Genomic DNA, 20,303 nt, shown 5'->3' with positions numbered 1-20,303 from the left:
GAGAAAAGGGGGAGGAGTCTGCGGGGAGGCAGGGGATTCCCTTACTTGTAGGCACTGGCTGCCATTGGCCTGCAGACTGGCCAAAGAAGAGTTGAAAGAAAACTACCGGGCACGTCCTGGGTGCCTGGGTGCCCCTAAGTGCCCAGTCAACCTTGTGGTGCGCTTTGGCTATCACTGTCATAACGTCTCTGGTTTTCGTGGTAACTACATGAGAAGAGTCCAATTATTCCCTCCCCATACCTTTAAAATAGATGATTAAGAAAATTTTCAAACCTGTCTAAAAGCAGAGAAAAGAATATAAAGAGCTCCCAGGTACCCAATAATGATCAACTCAGCCAATCTTGTTCATACCTACCCTCAATATCTCTTCCTGGATTTTGCTGGAGTATTTGAAATCAAATCTCAGACATGATCTTGAGATGTGGAATTTGAGACCCAGGAAGTCCAAAACGGCTGTCAGTGGTAGAGAAACATTCTGCCTCTGTGTATTCTTGTCCAGGTGCCATATACAGATACTCACAAAGACCTTAGAAGCAGTGACCACCTGCACTGTCTCCAGCCCCTAGACATTATGTATGTCTACATAGTCATCTGCAGAGGTCTACCCCAGCTGGCCACAAGCATGGACCCTCCCCACCTCTGACCTTCCTACCTCTCCCATCTCATCCCTTGTTCATTGTGAAAGAGAAGGCATGCACACTCAGAAAAGGTCTACTAGTAATAGAACAAACCAAAACTCCAACTACCAATTTCTCTCTCTTGGCTTCCCTAACCAACATTCCGAGGGGGGGCGGGATACTTTTAGCCAAAGCAGTATCTAGAGGCTGCGTCTGCTTTCACTTGCAGGATCAGAAGGAGATGAACAGATTCTAATTAATTTTTGTCACTTGGAAGGACCTGTTCTTGAGTATATTAAAACTTTCTCATATTGTCTTCTGAAGAAGAGAGATGAAGGGCTGGGGTTGTGACTAAGTGGTAGAGCACTTGTCTAGCATGTGTGAGGCACTGGGTTTGATTCTCAGCACCGCATATAAATAAAGATCGACTGACAACTAAAAAGTATTAAAAAGAGAGAGCAGATGTGGAGCTCTAGCTGAGGAAACCAAGGCTCCTAAGTGCTCACGCATTTGACCAAGGCCTCAGGGCTAGTATTCAATGGAACCAGGAGGTATAAGGGGGCTGTCTGGACTCTCTAGTGCTCTTTTCCAGATCCCTCCTCCCTCTGCTTTAGCTTATGAAAATTTCTGATCACTCTAAAAGGTAAAATAATGCAACCCCTGCCCGCTTTATATATTTGTTCTTTATATCTTTGTTTAAATGCATCTGCGTTGCTGTATGTCTCCCTTTGGCTGTAGTAACAGGGCCCTGCCATAGCCCAGGTACTGAGGTCCAGGAAGCAGCCTCCCACACGTGTTCTGCCCCTCCAGACCTCATCCTTCTCTCCCCTGCAGAACCCTCTCCCCTCTGACAACATTCTGAACACAGACTTTACTGCTAAACCTCCAGAACCTCCTTTTTTGGTGCTGACTCCTACAAACTATTCACAAGGAATCTTTGGACCCCTTCTCTGCCTCGGACATTTGGCATCATTGTGGACTTTTCCATGTGGAGGGTCCCTGGGATACTGTCAATCTCTGCAGAAATGTTTGTTGAATGAATATAAATTAATTCCCATTAAGGTGTAAAAGTTAAAGGACTCTTGTGTTTTAATGTATTACCTCTCCTAGGAGCATTTAATAGCCTTTAATATGTAGGGCCCTCGACTTACAAAGCACTTCCAGCTCCCTTTCTTCCTCCAAACCTTGTTGAGTTAGGTATGAGATGAGGCATCTTTCAGATAGGTTATCCAATTTGCCTAACGCCACACAGCACATCTGCAAAGACTGCCATATGGAAAACGGTCCACAGATTCCGGGGATTAGTACATGTATATATTTTGGGGCGCATTTTTCAGCCAGCTAAGAGTAAAACCGAGATCACCTTGAAGCTAATTAACCCTATGGCAAAGCTGTACTCCAAAGGAATTTTGGAGCGAGGGATTTCTCAGGGAACTGCTGAGAAAGGTCACCAAAGGAGGGCTAGGTCATGCCCCTCAGAGACCCCTGCGACTGCACCCAGGCGGTGGCTACGGTGGTCCCAGTAAGAGACCAACCAACCCCATTGCACCCAGGTCCTGGCGGGCGGAGCCCGCAGAGTCAAAGGTTACGGGGAGGATGACTTGGATCGCGGGGGCGGATAGGCGGAAGACTTTGAGCCCAGACGCTGGAACAAGGTCCGGGCGCCTGGGAGGCTGCAGGGGGAGGAGGCCGACACCAAGTCAGCCAACTCTCGCTCCCTCCCGGCACCTGGGGGCAGCGGGGAAGAGGGGGCGCGGCCAAGGGAGCACGCCCCCTGCTGGGCAAAGTGCCCGAGTGTCCGGCTTCTGACTCTGGAAGCCCCTGGTCCGGAAGGCAGCCCCCTCTGCCGGCCTCACTGCCTCACTGCACCCCGGGCCCGTAGCCGCAGCCTCGGCCCCAGACAGACGCCGGGCGCGGAGCGCGGAGCGCCCGGCGCGCGGGGTTCGCGGGTGGGTGCAGGACCTGGGCTGCCGCTGGGGGGCGCCGCTGAGCGCCGCGCGTCGCTCGGCCGGGGCCGAGGAGACCAAACCCAGCACCGCCCGGCCGGGCAGGGGGCGCTGGGCGGCGAGGAGCGGACGCCCCTTGGCGGGGCGGGCTGGCACAGGACCCCCTGCGTCCCACGACCTTCCTCTGAGCCGCCCCCGCAGGCTCCGCGGTCCCCGTGCCCCCCCACCCTAGCCCGGCGGTGCAGCGCAGCGCGACCGCTCCCGCTCCGTCCTTGGAGGGTGTGGAAGGGTGGGTTTGGGGCCGGGGGCGGGTCTGGGGGCGGACCCGGAGGCGGGGCTGTCTCTGCGGCAGGGCCCAGCTCTGCTCCCCCCGGTCTCTCTGTCTCTCCTCCTCCCTCCTCCTGCTCCGGGCGGAGCCCGGCATGGGGGGGCCGGCGCCCGGCAGGCCAGGTACGGTGATGTAGAAATTGGGGAGGCTTGGTGCGGGGAGGCGGTGGTGGGGGGACAAGGGGCAGGGAGGATTGGCGGGGCGAGAGGCGGAGAAACCCAGGGCAGCAGGACAAGGGGAAGAGGAGGGGTGCCCGGGAGCCTGGGGCCCTTGGATGGAGAGAGGGATGAAGCAGGCCAGGTTTGGAACAAACAGGGGAAGGGGGAGGACGGCAGTGAGGAGGGGCGCTGGGAGGAGTAGTGAGGCTGAAGGCGAAAGGGAGAGTGTGTGTTTGGGGGAAGGGAAGCCCGAGCAGGTATGGAGACTGCAGCTCAGAAGGTAGCTACGAGGCCAGACTGGGGACCCCCGGGTGGGATTGAGGGGCGGGACTGGAAGCGGGAGGACAGGGTCCTCCCAAATCCTGGACTAGGAAGAAGGTGATTTGGGCCATCAGCAAGGGAGGGAGGTGAAGACCGTTACTGAGAGGTGGACGGAGGCCCAGGCCCAAAAGGACTGGAAAGGGGGGCACTCCAGGGAGTGGAAATAGATTGGTGGGTAAGATTTCAGATGCCCAACCCCGTGCCCCCACCTTCCTTCAGCATCCCCACCCAACCCTCATGATCACCTCCCCACCAAGCCTCAGGGCCCAAGAGGGGGTGGCAAGTCTGACCCTTCCCCAGTAGTGTGCCATATATGCAGGTAGGCCCCCGACATAACTCCTTGTCTGTAGGTGTGTCCAGTTCTGTGGCAGATTTGTGTGTGTCTGGAGGTATGTGTGTCTGTGGGTGTGTCGGTGGGTGTTTATGTCTCTGTGTGTTTGCTGCCCCGAGGATTGTGTTTACCTATGCCCTTCTATGTGTCTGGCCCTCTGTTGTAGCTCTGGGTCTGTGGCTGAATGGTTCATTTGTCTGAATGTGTGTTTGTGTGAGCACAGAGTTGCTATATGTTTGTGGGGCCTATCTGAGTGGTGGGTCAGGCTGTATTTACACAGCATGGGAATCTGTGTCAATCTGATCTCTTGAGAGTATGTATGTGTGGCTCTGAACACCTTCATCAGGGTGTGTGGCTCTGGGTACACATATACTTCTGTATTTGTTTCCTGGGGTCCTAGAGGCTGTGTTGGGTTTTCTGTGCTTGTCTCTGTTTTCCTCTCTGAGGACCCGAGTCATGTCTCTGCTCCTTTTTTTTTTTTTTTTCCTCTTTCATTCATTCCTGGCTCCCACCCCCACCCCCCACCAAGTGGATCCGGGACCCAGGGAGGGCCGCCCCCCGGGCCTGGTGGCGCTGAGCAGGGACCCCCAGCCCCCACCTCCTGCCCCACGACATGAACCTCCTCTACCGAAAAACCAAGCTGGAGTGGAGGCAGCACAAGGAAGAGGAGGCCAAGAGGAGGTAAGGCTAGGGCCCAGACTGCTTCCTTGCATGTCACAACTGTGCCTAGCCCGGTGGCTGGACACTTTTGTCATTAGTGAGATCTCTGATCTCAATTTCTGTACTCAGTTTTGCATAGCTGGAATTGCACATACCTGTCCTGACCCTGCTCCTGGCTCTGCTCCTGGCTCCTGCCCCTGTCCTGGCCTCCTGGGTGCTTCCAGCTCTGGAGCACCCTCTTGGCTCTTCCCATCCCCAAGGGTCCGAGTCATTCCTTCCTGACTCACCTCAGGCCTGTGGTCTTCTCCTTTCTGTCATCTGGGGGCTGGCTGCTGACTCTCCTGTCACCTGACCTTGGAAGGGGCGGGCTCCACTGCCCTCACAGGGTCCAGGGACAGGGTCATTCAAGAGCCTCAGAGAGCATCCCTCTCGACTCTCCCCTGCTGGGGAAAATGAGTGACCAAGGGACAGGGTTGTGTGTGTGATGGTGGGGAACGTGCAGGCTAGACCCTGCAGAAGAGCCAGGGCCAGGAACCTCCTTGCCCCCCACTCCTGCATCCTGGCTGGCCCTCTCTCCTTACCCTCTGGGGACCTAGGCCTGGCCTTTTCTACCCTGATTCCTTCTCCACTTCCCATTGACTGCACAGCCTCTTGGAGCCTGAGTCAGAGCCACCTCCCCGCTCCCTTCTCCCTCCTCACAACTGTGGAGTTTAATTCTTGTTGTTAATTAGATTAATCAGAGCGATCGCTGCTGCGATCTCTCCCTAATGAAGGGTTAGTAGACAGGGCCTTAATGAGAGCCCACCCCATGACAGCTCTCCCCTCTTCCCTGCCAGCCGCCTCCCCCTTCACTCATCCAGGAGCCCAGAGATAGTGAAAGGGAATGGGGGTGAGCGGAGGCTGACAGAGAGGACAGCATTGAGGGAGAGGGAGGAAGAGAGGGAGAAGGATCAGCCGGGGGAGGCTGCTCTGGCCATGCAGACAGCACACCCCGCATCTAGGAGAGGAGGCATGCGTGGGGGTGGAGGCCGCAGAAGCTGGACATGAGAAGAACCCAGAGGCCAAGTGTAGGCCAGGGTGAGCATGAGAGGAGCCTGGGACTTATGGTGGCAGGTGTGTCTGTCTGTCAAGTGAGCTGTTGCCTGGGTTTGAAATTTCCCTCCCTATACCTGACCATATGTTATATACCCAGGATAAGCCCAAGCCCCGGGGACACTCCCCTGCACACATAGTTACCCCTCTTTGCTCATGCCTTCCCTCACTAGCCTGTTTTAAGCCTACAAATTCTGCCTGAAGCCCCTATACCTCTGTCTTAGACCTTCAGGTGTACCCCATTCCCACCCAGACTCCCTTCTTCCTGCCCAAGAGGCCACAGAACTGCTGGTGCCTCCTGGGGTGAGGAGGGGAAGGCCCAGGCCTGAGATCTGAGGCCTGACTCTGCTCCATTGGGGTCTTCTCTCCCCAGCTCCGGTAAGGAGGTGGCCCCCGCAGGCCCGGCGGGGCCTGGGGCTGGCCCAGGACCTGGGGTCCGTGTGCGGGACATCGCCTCGCTGCGCCGCTCCCTCAGGATGGGCTTCATGACGATGCCCGCCTCCCAGGAGCACACCCCCCACCCCTGCCGCAGCGCCATGGCCCCACGCTCCCTTTCCTGCCACTCAGTGGGCAGCATGGACAGTGTGGGGGGTGGGCCTGGTGGGGGCGGTGGTGGTCTCACAGAGGACAGTAGTGCCCGAAGACCCCCAGCCAAGCCCCGGAGACACCCCAGCACCAAGCTCAGTATGGCAGGATCAGGGGCAGAGATAACCCCCAGCAAGAAAGCAGGTGAGACACCCCCACTCTCCCCAAGGGGAGCTGGAAGATGGGAGGATCCATTCCCGGCCAGGGGAGGCCTCTGGGAGGGTTCATTCAGGGAAGAGCCTAGGAAGTGGAAGGTTCCATTTCCAAAAGGAATGAGGGGTTTTCGTTTGGATGGACCTGAGATGAACCATTCAAGGGTGGGGGACACACCCCCAAAAGTTTGCTTTTGAGAAAGGAGTGGTGGTCTGGGAGGGTGCAGGGGTGGGAGGGAATTTAGGGTAGGAGCTGTGCATTCTGGGGCATGCATCAGAGATTGAGAGCTGCCTGGTAGAAAAGGAACCTACAAGGACTGAAGTAGAGGGATGTGAGAAAAAAGAAGAGGCAGATATGTCCTTGCAGGTGGGTCAAGAGGTCATAAAGAATTGCCCCATTTACTCCCTCCATAGAACTCACAGTTTAGCGGGGGACAGTGGCTCACACCTGTAATCCCAGTGGCACAGGAGGCTGAGGCAGAAGGATTGAAAGTTCAAAGCCAGCCTCAGCAACTTAGCAAAGTCCTCAGCGATTTATTTAGCAAGACCCTGTCTCAAAATAAAAAGGGCTGGGGATGTGGCTCAGTGGTTAAGCGTCCCTAGGTTCAATTCCTCATACCAAAGGGGGAAAAAAGAATAATAAGAAAAATACCCAGTTTATTTGTCATTTTCCCATCCTGTTCAGGCTCACAGAAGCCAACCCCAGAAGGCCGAGAGTCCAGCCGGAAGGTTCCTCCACAGAAGCCCAGGCGGAGCCCCAACACCCAGCTCTCTGTCTCCTTCGATGAGTCCTGCCCTGCAGCCCCTTCTCCTCGAGGGGGGAACCTGCCCCTTCAGCGCCTCAGTAGGGGGTCCCGAGTAACTGGGGACCCTGATGTGGGTGCCCAGGAAGAAGAGCCCGTGTACATTGAGATGGTGGGGGATGTCTTCAGGGGAGGAGGACGAAGTGGAGGGGGCCTGACAGGGCCCCCTCTTGGGGGTGGGGGCCCAACCCCTCCAGCTGGTGCCGACTCGGACTCCGAAGAGAGTGAGGCTATCTATGAGGAGATGAAGTACCCGCTGCCGGAAGAGGCCGGGGAAGGCCGGTCCAGCGGGGCCCCTGCATTGACAGCAACCTCCCCTCCACACCAGCCTCATGCCCTTCAGCCCCACTCCCACCGACGTCCAGCCTCAGCCCTCCCAGGCAGGAGGGATGGGACACCCACCAAGACCACTCCTTGTGAAATCCCCCCACCTTTCCCCAACCTCCTTCAGCACCGTCCTCCACTCCTGGCCTTCCCCCAAGCCAAGTCTGCTTCCCGAACCCCTGGCGATGGGGTCTCGAGGCTACCGGTCCTCTGCCACTCCAAGGAGCCAGCAGGTTCCACCCCAGCTCCCCAAGTGCCTGCACGAGAGCGGGAGACGCCTCCCCCGCCGCCTCCACCTCCTGCTGCCAACCTTCTGCTGCTGGGACCATCAGGCCGAGCCCGGAGCCACTCAACACCGTTGCCACCCCAGGGCTCTGGCCAGCCCCGGGGGGAGCGGGAGCTCCCCAACTCCCACAGCATGATCTGCCCCAAGGCAGTGGGGGTGCCGGCAGCCCCCCCTGCTCCGGCTGCCTTGCTCCCCGGCCCCCCCAAGGACAAGGCTGTGTCTTACACCATGGTGTACTCGGCAGTCAAGGTGACCACACACTCTGTTCTGCCAGCTGGTCCACCCCTGGGTGTTGGGGAGCCAAAGACGGAAAAGGAGATCTCAGTTCTCCATGGGATGCTGTGCACCAGCTCGAGGCCCCCTGTGCCAGGGAAATCCAGCCCCCACAGCGGGGCTATGGGCGCAGCAACTGGGGTCCTCCACCACCGTGGCTGCCTGGCCTCCCCCCACAGCCTTCCGGACCCAACTGCAGGCCCCCTGACCCCTCTCTGGACCTACCCAGCTGCAGCAGCTGGGCTCAAGAGACCCCCTGCCTATGAGAGCCTCAAGGCTGGGGGGGTGCTGAATAAGGGCTGTGGAATGGGGGCTCCATCCCCCATGGTCAAGATTCAGCTGCAGGAGCAAGGGACCGATGGGGGTGCCTTTGCCAGCATCTCCTGCGCCCATGTCATCGCCAGTGCAGGGACACCAGAGGAGGAAGAAGAGGAGATGGGCACCACAACGTTTGGGGCAGGCTGGGCTCTGCAGAGGAAGGTCCTATATGGAGGGAGAAAGGCAAAGGAGCTGGACAGTGAGTGAGGAAGTGGGGAATGGGGTGTGGGGGGCTAGGGACGTTGGTGATGGTCTGGGGGATATGTTGGAGAGGTTATTTGGAAGCCTCAGCCCATTGTCCTGCCCTGTGTTTCCTGGAAGACTCTTCCAGGGAAAGCGGTGGGCAGCAGAATGAAAGGATGGGTCCCTGTGTGTGTGTGCTGGAGGGACAGGAAGATCTGGGATAGGGACCGGGTAGCATGGGGCCCCATCCTGCTCCACTCCTGCCCCTCCCTTCCCTGGGCTGCAGGGGTGTGTGTTTGTGAGTGTGCGCACACTAGGAGCTAAACACAGCTGCCTCCCAGCTATTACCATGGCAACCTATCCAGACAGGAGGGAGAGGAGAAGGAGGCCTCTACCGTTGCCTGGCAACACAATGCTCTGCCAGGCCTACTCTCACAGATGAGCTTAGTTCACATGCAGCCCTTCCCCCTGTTGCCCCTACCCCACCCCACTCCTTGGGCTCCAGATTTGGGATTCTACCCCTACCAGAGAGCAGTACTCCTGGTCTCCAGGTGGTTATTCTGGCTCTACCTGGGGCTCGAGGGGCCCAGAAGCTAAAGCTAGGCTAGAAAAGACCTCTCTGACCAAAGAAAAGTGTTTGGAAGCAGTAAATATATATCATTTTCACCCCAGGAGCTGGTACCAATGAGTGGAAAGGGTGGTGGCAGTACTGGGTCCCTCCTGGGAGTGTGAGTAAGGGAAGGTGAGATGTAGGGTCCCTCATCCCTTCTGTGATTTGCAAGGAGGACATCCATGCTGACTGTGCGTGCCTGTGGGTACAGAAAGACCTCTCCCTGTGCAGGCACTGAGCTCTCCTTGTCATCCCAGCAGAGGTCGAGGATGGTGCCCGAGCCTGGAATGGCAGTACAGAGGGTCCAGGCAAGGTGGAGCGTGAGGACAGGGGCGCTATGGCATCAGGGATCCCTGTGAGGAGCCAGGGGGCAGAGGGCCTGCTGGCCAGGATCCACCACGATCGAGGAGGCCGAACGGCGCTGCCCATACCCTGCCAGACCTTCCCTGCCTGCCATCGAAATGGAGGTAACACTCTGCCCACCTATCCCTACAGAGATTAGGGGTGGGGCTGATAGAATTTCCCAGGGTTCGGCCTAGCCGATCCTCAGACTGTCAACTGTTCATGTCCATGTCTGGGCCCATAAGTCTTAACACCATGACTTCGTCCCCTTCTTTCCTCTGATGAGGTAGGAGCAGGCTGGCCAGGGCCTCCTCAGGGAATTGGGTTGGGGGGCACCTAGAGGCTCTCACCTGAATTTTGTCCACCTCAGACTTCACAGGAGGCTACCGCCTGGGGCGCTCCGCCTCCACCTCCGGAGTCCGGCAGGCCGCGCTCCACACCCCCCGGCCCTGCAGCCAGCCCAGGGATGCCCTGAGCCAGGTGAGTCTTGGCTTTTCTTATCTGTGAAGGAGCTCCTATGGAAACAAAGGCTCCAAAGGGGTCAGACAGGCTGGGGCCCAGGGATAGCACATTAAGGGTGAGGAGGTCCGAGGAGGCTCTGGCTCCCAAGATGGGGCCGCTTAAGATGGGCAGCAATGCTTGGACATCATTCAGAACCACCAGAAGTTGAAGGTGCACCTTTGGGTGATTTAGAGAAAGGACCCTCTGGGAGGACCACTTAGAAAAATGCATATTGGGGGAGACAGTTTGTAAAAGGGGCCATTACTCAGGGTCAACCAAGCCCAGCCTGGCACCAGGGCTGGATAAAGGGGGCCGGGGTTGGATTTCTGCCCCCAGCAGCTCCACCGCCAGCAGGAGTCACAGAGGACTGGAGCGGGGCTTGTTTCTAGGGAAATGTGTCGGTCTGGGCCTGAAGTCCTTGACAACGCCCAAATCTTTTTTCCTTTCTCCCTGGTTGCCCTAGCAGACCCACCCCGCGCTGCCGCTGCCGCTGCCGCTGCCGCTGCCACCCCAGCCAGCCCGCGAGCGCGACGGCAAGCTCCTGGAGGTGATCGAGCGCAAACGCTGCGTGTGCAAGGAGATCAAGGCGCGCCACCGCCCTGACCGCGGCCTCTGCAAGCAGGAGAGCATGCCCATCCTACCCAGCTGGAGGCGGGGTCCCGAACCCCGCAAGTCAGGCACCCCACCCTGCCGCCGGCAGCACACGGTCCTCTGGGACACGGCCATCTGAGGAGGGCGGGGCAGCGGGGGCATCTTCACTGGGAGGGGGCAGAGCCCGCCAGGCTCTCCTGGGAGGCTTGCCTTGAGAGACGGAAGGACTAGGTGAGAGCGCCAGGGAGGACCCCGGCCCTCCACCCTAGTCCCCAGAGACGCGGAGCCTGCCAGGCCCATCGGGGCGTAGGGTGCCAGCAGCACCCCAAGAAACTTGGGGGAGGAGAGTTTGCTCGTTGTTGAGGGTCTAAGCACGGTAGACCCCTCCTCCTGAGAGGGCAAAGGCCAAGGCATAGGGCGGCATGGGGAAGGATGGAAGGGGTCAGCGCTAGAAGCGGGTGGGTCAAACGGAAGAGAAAGATTAGAACCAGCGGGAGGGCTCTTACTGAGAGCCGGGAGTCCGGGGGGGGGGGGTATTTATTTGTTATTTATTTTAGTCTGGAGGGCAATTCTGGGTCCTTCTGACCTACTCCTGTGCAGGGAGAGGAGAATGGAGGTCAAGTTTGCACTCTCCCCAATGCCAATGCCTAAAGGCCCACCATCCATGCCCACCCCAAAGTGCGGGATGGGTCCGCTTGGGGAGCCAAATGAGAGAAGGGAGGGGCTCGAGCGAGCTGAGGACCTCGGACTATTTACAGTATTTACAATTTTGCCAGAATTTGGTAGTGAGCGTGGCCTGCTCTGAAACAGGCATCTTATTTAGTTCTGGGTTGAGGGTCTAGTGCCAGGGATGGGCGGGATGATGGGGATGGAGGGAGATTTTAGTGGGTGGGGGGTGGGCAGGGTATTTATTTAAATTAAAAAACAAAACAGAAGAGCTGTCAGGAACTTTTTTTTAATTCCTTTCTTTTCAGAATAATATATTAAAAGACTAATGATCCTAGAGCTGACTGCTTATATTTCCCAGTGTGCTCTACCTTTTTACACTTGCTTCTTCCTGGGGTCCTTCGGCCTGCTGGTGGGTGGGAGTGGGAGGTTGTGCAAGGAGTGGTGAGCAGCTGTGGCCAATCACAGGGAGAAGCAGAGTTTGATGTAAGTCTGGGAATGAAGTCCTGCAGTAGATTATTAAGCATTTATTGAGCATCTAATGTGTTCTCAGTAATGCACTGATGCATAAGGATCATTCAGATGTGAAGTTTGCCCTCAACATCTTGTAGTCAGGGAGAGGACCCCACCCCCAGACTACAGTAGCATGCTGCAGGAGTAGGAAATGAAGAGGGCTGGAATCATCCCAGAAGGCATCCTAGAAAATGGACCTCAAAGGACTGGCAAGAGGGCTGAGTCTGTTGTGTGGTGGTGGAGCATAGGGTGCAGGAGGCTCTGGGTTCCATCCTCAGCATCACAAAAATAAAGAAAGGGCAAGTAAGGTTTGGTACAGAAAGAAGAAGGAAAAACCTAGAGGTCACAGCATGATTATTAGTGAACGGAAGATGGGGCAAGAAGTGTACATCCAGCTACGATGAAGTTCATTCCAAAAGATCAGCCTCAAAGCAAGATGCTCAGGAAGGAATCCAGAGGCATCCTGGTGGGAGGCAGGGAGGAAGAGAAGTGGAGGTGTCTGGGAAGTGAAGGACAAGGAATGGTTACAAGATGCAACTGAAGGAAAGCATCCTTGCGATGGTGTCGGAGTGGAATCAGTCCCATGTGAAGCTCAAGTCAAGCTGCAGAATTAGGGAAATAACAGTGAACAAGGAGCTTGAGAGGGACTTTGAGGGAAGGACCTTGAATGTGAAGCAGTGGTGAATATTTCCAGCTGAAAGTTTTCTTACCAATTAGAACAGAGCTTCCATATGTCGTAGATAATGCAAGCAATGTCTTCAGGTGGTATAAAGGACACTTTTTAAAACTTTTAAGTTTTGTGCTTATTTTAGTCATGAAAAAAATCACAGTCGGTAGGTTAGATACTTGTAATTTCATTGCACAAGTAAAGGATGAATTAAATAACTAACTAGTTAGTAAGTTAATTAATTTTGAGGTGGTGTCTCACTATGTTGCCCAGGTTAGTCTCCAACTCCTGGGTTATGGTGAGCTGAACTTCAGCCTCCTAACTGGATCTATAGTCAAGTACCACTGTGCACAGGTCAAATATATTTTTTTTGCTGTTGTTGTTGTTGTTTTATATTTATTTTATTTTGGTACTGGGGATGGAACTTGGGGCACTCAGCTACTGAACCACATCCCCAGCCCTTTTTTGTATTTTATTTAGAGACCGGGTCTCACTGAGTTGCTTAGCACCTCGCTGTTGCTAAGGCTGGCTTTGAACTCATGATCCTCCTGTCTCAGCCTCCTGAGTTGATGGGATTACAGGTGTGTGCCATTGCACCCAGCTCAAATATAGTTTTAATTAAGTTGTTAAAGAAAATGACTAAGCAAATAAATAATGATGCAGGCATTATAAAGAACATGAAACATGATGACAATGATTTTGAAATTTAGTAAGAGGTGAATTGATAATAGTTTGGGAGAGAGCACAAGACTGTGGACCTTGGGAGCATCAACAGAGAAATCATACTCAAGGCCAACACCAGTGAGCTCTGTAAGGAAGGTGGGTGGCAAGAATGAGAAGAAAAAAATGTCAGCAAGCATTGGCTTTTTTACAGTTAATCAGAAAATTAATGGAAGGGGGAAATCCCATTCATAAGAGCAACAATAACTATAAAAAAATCTAGGGATAACTTTATAAATGATAGGACTTATATTGGATCAATCAATTAAAGTCTTTTGAGTCAGTTAAAAGAGAAAAATTGAGGGGCTTGGATTGTGGCTCAGTGGTAGAGTGCTTGCCTAGCATGTATGAGCTTGGTTTGATCTCAGCACCACATATAAATAAATAAATAAATAAAATAAAAATTTTTATCAACAACTGATAAAAATATTTTTTAAAAAGAGAAAAATTGAGCTGAGGATGTAGCTCAGTGGTAGAGCACCTGCTTAGCATGCACAAGGTTCTGGATGATCCCCAGCACCTCAAAAAGGAAAAATAATAGTCTTCTATCAAAAGGAAGACTTGAATAAGCAAAAAATAATAACTTGTTCCTAGATAAGAAGACTCTGTAAAAATATCAATTTTCCCATAAATTCAATGCAGTCTCTAAATCTCAAAAGGACTATTTGAGAAACTTGATAAAATAATTTGAAAGTTCATCCAGAATGATGAGAAAACCCAGAACATTCTGAAACAGGAGAGTATGGGGCAACCTGCCCTACCAAGTACTAAAACATAAAATCAGAGCATGCTGGTCCTAGCACAGAACTTGCATAACCGATTAGAACAAATAGTCCGGAAATAACCCCAGAATGCTGATGGGAATTTAGCACTTATATGGTAAAGGTAGTATTGTAAATCAGTTGGGAAAGTGTTAGTCAATAATTGTTTCTTGAACAATTAACCAGTTAATAGGGGTGGTTTTGAAAGTTACATCTCTATTTCATTGATTAATGCCAAAAATGCAAATGTAAAACAAAACATTAGGATGCAGGTCAGTGATAGAGTGCTTGTGTGAGGCCCTGGGTTTGATTTATTGAAAAAATAAATAAATGTTATATAAACAAATTTATATATATATATATATATATATATATATATATATATATGGAGTGAACATTCTTATAACCTTGGGATGCACAAGGCCTTTCTAAGATGACTGAAAACCATTAATAAACCAAAGTACTTTTAAGTTTGATCATCTTAATAATTAAAACCTCTAAGGACTCTGGTAGAGCTCAGTGTTAGAGCTTGTGCTTAGCATGTGCAAGGCCCTGGATTCAATTCTGAGCACTGAAAGGAAAGGAAGAAGGAAGGAAAACGTCTGTTTGGAGAAGCCAACATTAAATTGGGAACAGTGGGGCACGGTGGCGCATGCCTATAATCCCAGTGGCGCATGACTGTAATCCCAGATTCTCGGGAGGCTGAGGCAGGAGGATCAGGAGTTCAAAGCCAGCCTCAGCAAAAGCAAGGTACTATGCAATTCAGTAAGACCCTGTCTCTAAATTAAAAAAAAAAAAAAAATAGGGCTAGGAAAGTGGCTCAATGGCCAAGTGTCCTTGAGTTCAATCCCTGGTACCCAAAATAAACAAACAAAAAACTGAGGACATATTTCTAATACATATAAAAAAGATACAATGTGTAAGAAGGGTTGATGAGTCAATAAGAAAAGTAAGTAGTAGCCAGGCAAATTTGAACAAAAAATCTGAATAGACAATGCACCATAGAAACGGAGATCAGGAATAAACATAGTCAACCTTACCAAAAATTAAGTAATGCAAAATAAAGCAATAGTAAAATGCTTTTCACCAATCAGATAGACAAAACTGAAAAATATTCCTAACATTGATCTGGTAAGCATGTATATCCCCAATGTCAATCTGGCATGTGCAGAAAACAAGCAATCATTGTATAAATGTACAGGAATCCAATCTTGTTGCTTTAGGAGGTTAATTTAGTATTTCTTAAATTTTTAAATGTGTATGGTGTTGATTCCAGAATTCCATTTTCAGGAATTTATCCTACAGAAATAGTTACACAAATGTGAAAAGCTGAATGTCCAAGAGTGCTAACCAAGGCATTGTTTGAAATAATGAAAATTGGAAACAGCCTCAAAGTTCATCAATGCAGCATTGACTAATGTATAGTCACAGTGGAAAAACTGAAGCTGGTGAATAGAACACAGACCATCTAAACGTTCTAAACACAAGAAGCAGCTCACAGTGGATGACAGTAATAAAGCAGAAAAGAATCATTTTTAGAAAATTAGTCATTTGCACGTATTTATGTAGAAAACATTCTGGAAGGAAACACACCAAATAGTTAATGGTGATTATTGTGCTGAGAAGAAAGAAGACTTACTTTTTTAAAAAATTTATTTACGGTGTTTGAAATTTTACATGCATATCTTAATTCTGAAATCAGAAAAAAAAATTGTATATTTTTAAAGGGGGAAAACAGAGGATGAGTGGTCAGTGTCATGAAGCAGATGTGGAGCCTGTGTGTGTGGGTTCAGGTCCCAGAGTAGCACTTAGAGACAATCTTCTCAGTTCCCTTACCTATAAAATGGGGATAATTAGAGGATTGCTGAGGACATTAAATAAGAGCCCAATGCCTTCTTTGAGATTGAAAGAGAAGAGGAGAGAGAGACAGACAGAGGTGGAAAAGACGAGAACTTTAGCAGAGCTGGAGTGAAAGGCTGGGAGGGAAAAGGAGCGGAAGAAGGCCCAAGACCAAAGGTGGGTGCTTGGGGCAGCTGTGAGTCGAGGCTGCCCAGCCCCTTTAAAAGAATTTAGACTGTGCTGGAGTTAAAAACCTCACATGAAGGGTGGAAGAAGGCACTTCACCTGGGAATTCAGCCCGGGTTTTGCCCTGCCTGCCTGACACCTGACACAAGGTGTGTGGTTCTCATATGGGACTACCAGCCCCTTCCTGGGGTCAGTCACTAAGCTACTTCCAATGCTGAATTTCTACCTTTGAAACTTCAGCAAAGCAGGGGATACTAGGGCCGGCACAGCCAGAGGTAGAGGGCCTTGAGCACACTCAAGTCAAGGAGACAGGAGCTCCCTGAGGGAGAACTTCCTTGTGGAGTCAGAGCCTTAGAATCAAACGGAAGAGGAAAAAAAAGATCTCAGAAATAGTATCCTACTTTAATTCTGGTGGCTTATTTTGTTCATTGAGGTGATATTTCGGCTCTGAAGAGCTATTTCTATTAAAGATTACTAGGGATCATGGCAAAGACTCTGAAGCAAACTTGAAGAGGTCCCCAGTTGTTGGGCAAAGTGGTACATACCTATAATCTCAGCAGTTCAGAGAATTGCAAATTCAGGATTAGCCTCTGCAACTTAGTGAGACCCTGTCTCAAAATAAAAAATAAAAAGAGCTGGGGATGTGGCTCAGTGGTAGAGTGCCCCTGGGTTCAATCCCCTGTACAACAAGTACAACAATGAAGACTCCCAGAGGCCAAAAAATGGGATAATTCAAGCATCGAGAAGGGTAATGACGGGGCTGGGTTGTGGCTCAGTGGTAGAGCATTTGCCTAGCATGCGTGATGATGCACTGGGTTCGCTTCTCAGCACTACACACAAATAAATAAAATAAAGGTCCATCAACAACTAAAAAAAAAAAAAAGAAAGAAGTAACCACAATGGATTAAAAGACAAATAGATTGAAATCCAGGAGTTCATATAATTAAAACAATAGCTCGCTGGGCATGGTGGTGCATGCCTGTAGTCCCAGAGATTCAGGAGGCTGAGGCAGGAGAATTGCAAATTAAAGGCCAGTCTCTGCAACTTAGTGAGATCCTGTCTCAAAGTAAAATGGCTGGGGATATAGCACGGTGGTAGAGCACCCCTGCGTTCAATCCCCTGGGCAACCTTGACAACAACAGAAGACTCCCAGTGGCCAAAAAAAGGGGGAGGGGGGATAATTTAAGCATCAAGAAAGGTAATAACTATAGTAGCTGCAGTTGTAGCTCAGTGGTACAGTGTGAGGCACTGGATTTGATTCTCAGCACCACATAAAAATAAATAAAGGCATTGTGTCCATACATAACTAATTTTTAAAAAAATATTTAAGTATTTAAAAAATATTTTAAAAAATAAAAAGAAGGGTGGGCTGGGGTTATGGCTCAGTGGTAGACTCCTTGCCTATCTTGTGTGAGGCACTAGGTTCAATTCTCAGCACCGCATATAAATAAATAAAATAAATTCCATTGACAACTAAAAAAATATTTTAAAAAAGAAGGGCACTAACTACAATGGATTAAAAGACAAAGAGATTGGGACTGGAGTTGTAGCTCAGTGATAGAGCACTTGCTTAGCACGTGTGAAGCACTGGGTTTGATCCTCAGCACCATGTAAAAATAAATAAATAAAATAAAGGTATTGTATCCATCAATAATTTTAAACAAAAGACAAACAGATTGAAATCCATGAGTTCATATGATTAAAAACAGTTGTTTGCCTTTGGAGGATGCTCAGAAATCAACTAATTATTTGAAAACTGGTAAGTAAATGAAAAGAATCATGCATATATCAGCCTTTATCAAATCACAGGGGAAGGGAAGTTTTTCTTTATAGAAATAGTCCAACTAACAAGTGAGGAAAGAATTTTAGAACTGGATCCTCACCATGACAGAATGGATCCTCAGATTGAGCTTCAACAGCAGCTAACATCACCTATCAAGTTATAAGAGGCAACCAGACATTAGGTACCTTTTGGTGGAAGGACACACCAACATCTAGGAAGAGCTCTTGTCCTCTGAAATGGTACCTGAGTATATGTTGAAGGCTCTAGATGCAACTGTCACTTACAGAAAATCCAGAGAAGAGGGGAGCACATTCAACACCATCATGGATGCAATCAGCAAAATGGAGACTCCAGGAGATGTCACAGGAAAAGCATCCTAGAGTCCTCAACAGAGACGCCGCTAGGGAAAGGAGATGGAGAGAGAAACTGGAGACGGAAAGAAGCCGAAAAAGATATATTGCACAAATTGCAATCTGTAGAACTTATTTGGATCTCTTTTTTTATATATTTATTTTTTAGTTGTAGTTGGACACAATACCCTTATTTTATTTATTTATTTTCATGTGGTGCTGAAGATCGAACCCAGGGCCTCGCCCGTGCTAGGCAAGAGCTCTACTGCTGAGCCACAACCCCAGCCTGTTATTTGGATCTTGATTCAATAAAACTCTTCTTTAAAAATTTCACTTATTGGGCTGAGAATGTGGCTCAAGCACACTCACCTGGCATGCGTGCAGCCCGGGTTCGATCCTCAGCACCACATACAAACAAAAATTTCACTTATTACCTTTATGAGACAACTGGGAATGTGGCTACTGACTGGGTATTTGACAACAGTATTAATTTTTTAGACATGATAGTTTATTGTGGTTTATATATATTGAGTCCATAAATAGATAACATTGAAATATTAATAGAAGAAGTTATATGAGGTCTGGGATTTGCTTCAAAGTAAAATGGGAGAGAAAAAGTGCATAGGAGAACAAATGAACCCAGAATTGCCATGAACGGATGGTTGAGGTTGAATGGTGTGGATGTGGAAGTTCATTAACAGTTTTTTGTCTACATGTGAGTCTGTCTGAAATTTTCCACAATAAAAAGTGCTTATTTTTTAAGTCAATGTGATGAGTCAAAAATTTTCCTCCTTTGAATAAAAATGAGGACTGGGAGCAGATGATCTAGAAAGTCCCTCCCAGCACACACCACGCATTCTCTCTAATTAAAAATAACTTCTTATTTTTAACAAAAGTAATATATATGTATTGTAGAAAGTAACCAAATATGAAAAACAAAAATAAAACAACACATTTCCACCATCCAGAGGTTACTACTGAACAGCTTTCTATAGACTACAGAAATCTGTCTATGCATACATATGTTTTATTAAACACAACAAGGTCTTCCTGCACATGCTATTTTGAAAGCTCCTGCTTTCAGTTACTATCTCCACCTCCCCATGTCATTAGGTATTCATCCTATTGAATACCCAGGCCATATATACTTCCCCAAATTGTCCCCCAGAGTGTCCTGGTATCTTAGTCAGCTCAGGCTGTCATTAAAAAATATCATAGACAGAGTGACTTAAACCATGGGACATTTGTTTCTCACAGCTCTGGAGGTTGGGAAGTCCAAGATGGCACCTTTCTTGGCTTCCAGACAGCCACCTCCTTGTTGAGTCCCTACATGGAAGAGAGAGAGAGTGCTCTGATCTCTTTTCCCCTTCTCCTAAGGACACTAATTTCATGATGGGGACCCACCCTCATGACCTCATCTAAACCTAATCGCTAAACCTAATCGCTTCCTAAAAACCTTACCTCCAAATAGCATCGTATTGGGGGTTAGTGCTTCATCATATGAATTTTAGGGGAACACAGACATTCAATCAGTGGCATGGTGGGGTTTATTTAGACTGAGGTGCCTTATTCCTCTCCTCTAATTTGGTATGTTAACTTTGTTTCTTTTGCTTCCATAACCCTGTCTTAGAGAAGAGCCTAGGCCAATTGTCCTGTAGACTGTGGAACCCCTGCACGTGTCTGATTGTTTTCTCAAGGTGGCACCTACAGTTTACAGGAAGCATACACAGAGATCATGGTTCAGACCCAGGTGTCTCTCCATGCATGCACCTGCAGAGAAGCAGCCCACCCTGAGAGTCCAGCTTCCATTGCTTTTTTGTCATCTCCAAACCAACCCCAGAATGGGATGAGATGTTGGCTGGTACTCATCCTGCCCACACATTGACCTCTGTCACTACCTTGGGGCAATCTTTCTCCCCCAAATGGCTAGGAGCCAGAAACCACAGGCTGGAGATTGTGTCACCACCATTTTTCAAAATTTCCACTGACCAAATGGTGACCTTATGCTGAATGTGTTTGACATTCCTGCTTTAAAGTCCGGGGATGGGTGGGACCACAACATGTACACATTCCAGAAATTTCAGAGTAATGAGGGGAATCCTGGAAAAATTAGAACTAGAAGGAAATTTTTAAATATATGCATTACTAATTTCACTGCCCGTTCTGATCTGAAGCCACTCTGCTCATCTAGTAATGTAAAATGTATCTTTTCATTTGGGTCATAAACTTTCACACAGTTCATCTACTTAGAGACATGAAAATTTAAAACATGGTGAACACTTTTCTGTCCATTTTGAGGGTGAGGCTGGTGGAGTGAAAAGGTCCAGAGAGTCCCTTTGCTATTCTTTCTTCCTTTCCCACCCATATGGGAAGCCCTAAGATAAGGAAATAAAGACG

The 20,303-nt window shown here is 49.9% G+C and overlaps 1 protein-coding gene across 4 annotated transcripts; it reads left to right on the top strand.

Annotated features, from left to right (window-relative positions):
* The first annotated feature begins 2,869 nt into the window (after nt 1-2,869).
* Nyap1 (neuronal tyrosine phosphorylated phosphoinositide-3-kinase adaptor 1) lies at nt 2,870-11,288 on the top strand. 4 transcript variants are annotated; one of them, XM_046427068.2, is made up of 7 exons: nt 2,870-3,013; nt 4,231-4,382; nt 5,827-6,182; nt 6,876-8,393; nt 9,248-9,454; nt 9,700-9,809; nt 10,297-11,288. In XM_046427068.2, the coding sequence occupies exons 2-7, from the start codon at nt 4,315-4,317 to the stop codon at nt 10,558-10,560; spliced, it is 2,523 nt and encodes an 840-aa protein (XP_046283024.1). In that variant the 5' UTR covers nt 2,870-3,013; nt 4,231-4,314; the 3' UTR covers nt 10,561-11,288. The 4 variants fall into 4 exon arrangements, with proteins under 4 accessions (XP_046283024.1, XP_046283022.1, XP_046283023.1 ...); XM_046427066.2 differs by having other exon boundaries at nt 9,245-9,454; XM_046427067.2 differs by lacking the exon at nt 2,870-3,013 and adding an exon at nt 3,101-3,191 and having other exon boundaries at nt 9,245-9,454.
* The last annotated feature ends 9,015 nt before the right edge of the window (nt 11,289-20,303 follow it).

This window comes from Marmota monax, unplaced genomic scaffold (assembly GCF_021218885.2).
Source record: "Marmota monax isolate L192 unplaced genomic scaffold, Marmota_monax_Labrador192_F-V1.1 WCK01_AAM20220418_F8-fsc00341, whole genome shotgun sequence".
In the NCBI taxonomy this organism is placed as follows: Eukaryota; Metazoa; Chordata; class Mammalia; order Rodentia; family Sciuridae; genus Marmota; species Marmota monax.
Note: the sequence above shows the minus strand (reverse complement) of the source record. Positions and strands in the feature narration are given on the sequence as shown.

Excerpts from the sequence above, each read along its gene's own strand:
- Nyap1 (XM_046427066.2), top strand. The coding sequence starts at position 4,315 with ATGAACCTCCTCTACCGAAAAACCAAGCTGGAGTGGAGGCAGCACAAG. Across the intron at positions 8,394-9,244 it reads AAAGGCAAAGGAGCTGGACA|CAGAGGTCGAGGATGGTGCC; the intron begins GTGAGTGAGGAA and ends TTGTCATCCCAG. Across the intron at positions 9,455-9,699 it reads TGCCTGCCATCGAAATGGAG|ACTTCACAGGAGGCTACCGC; the intron begins GTAACACTCTGC and ends TGTCCACCTCAG.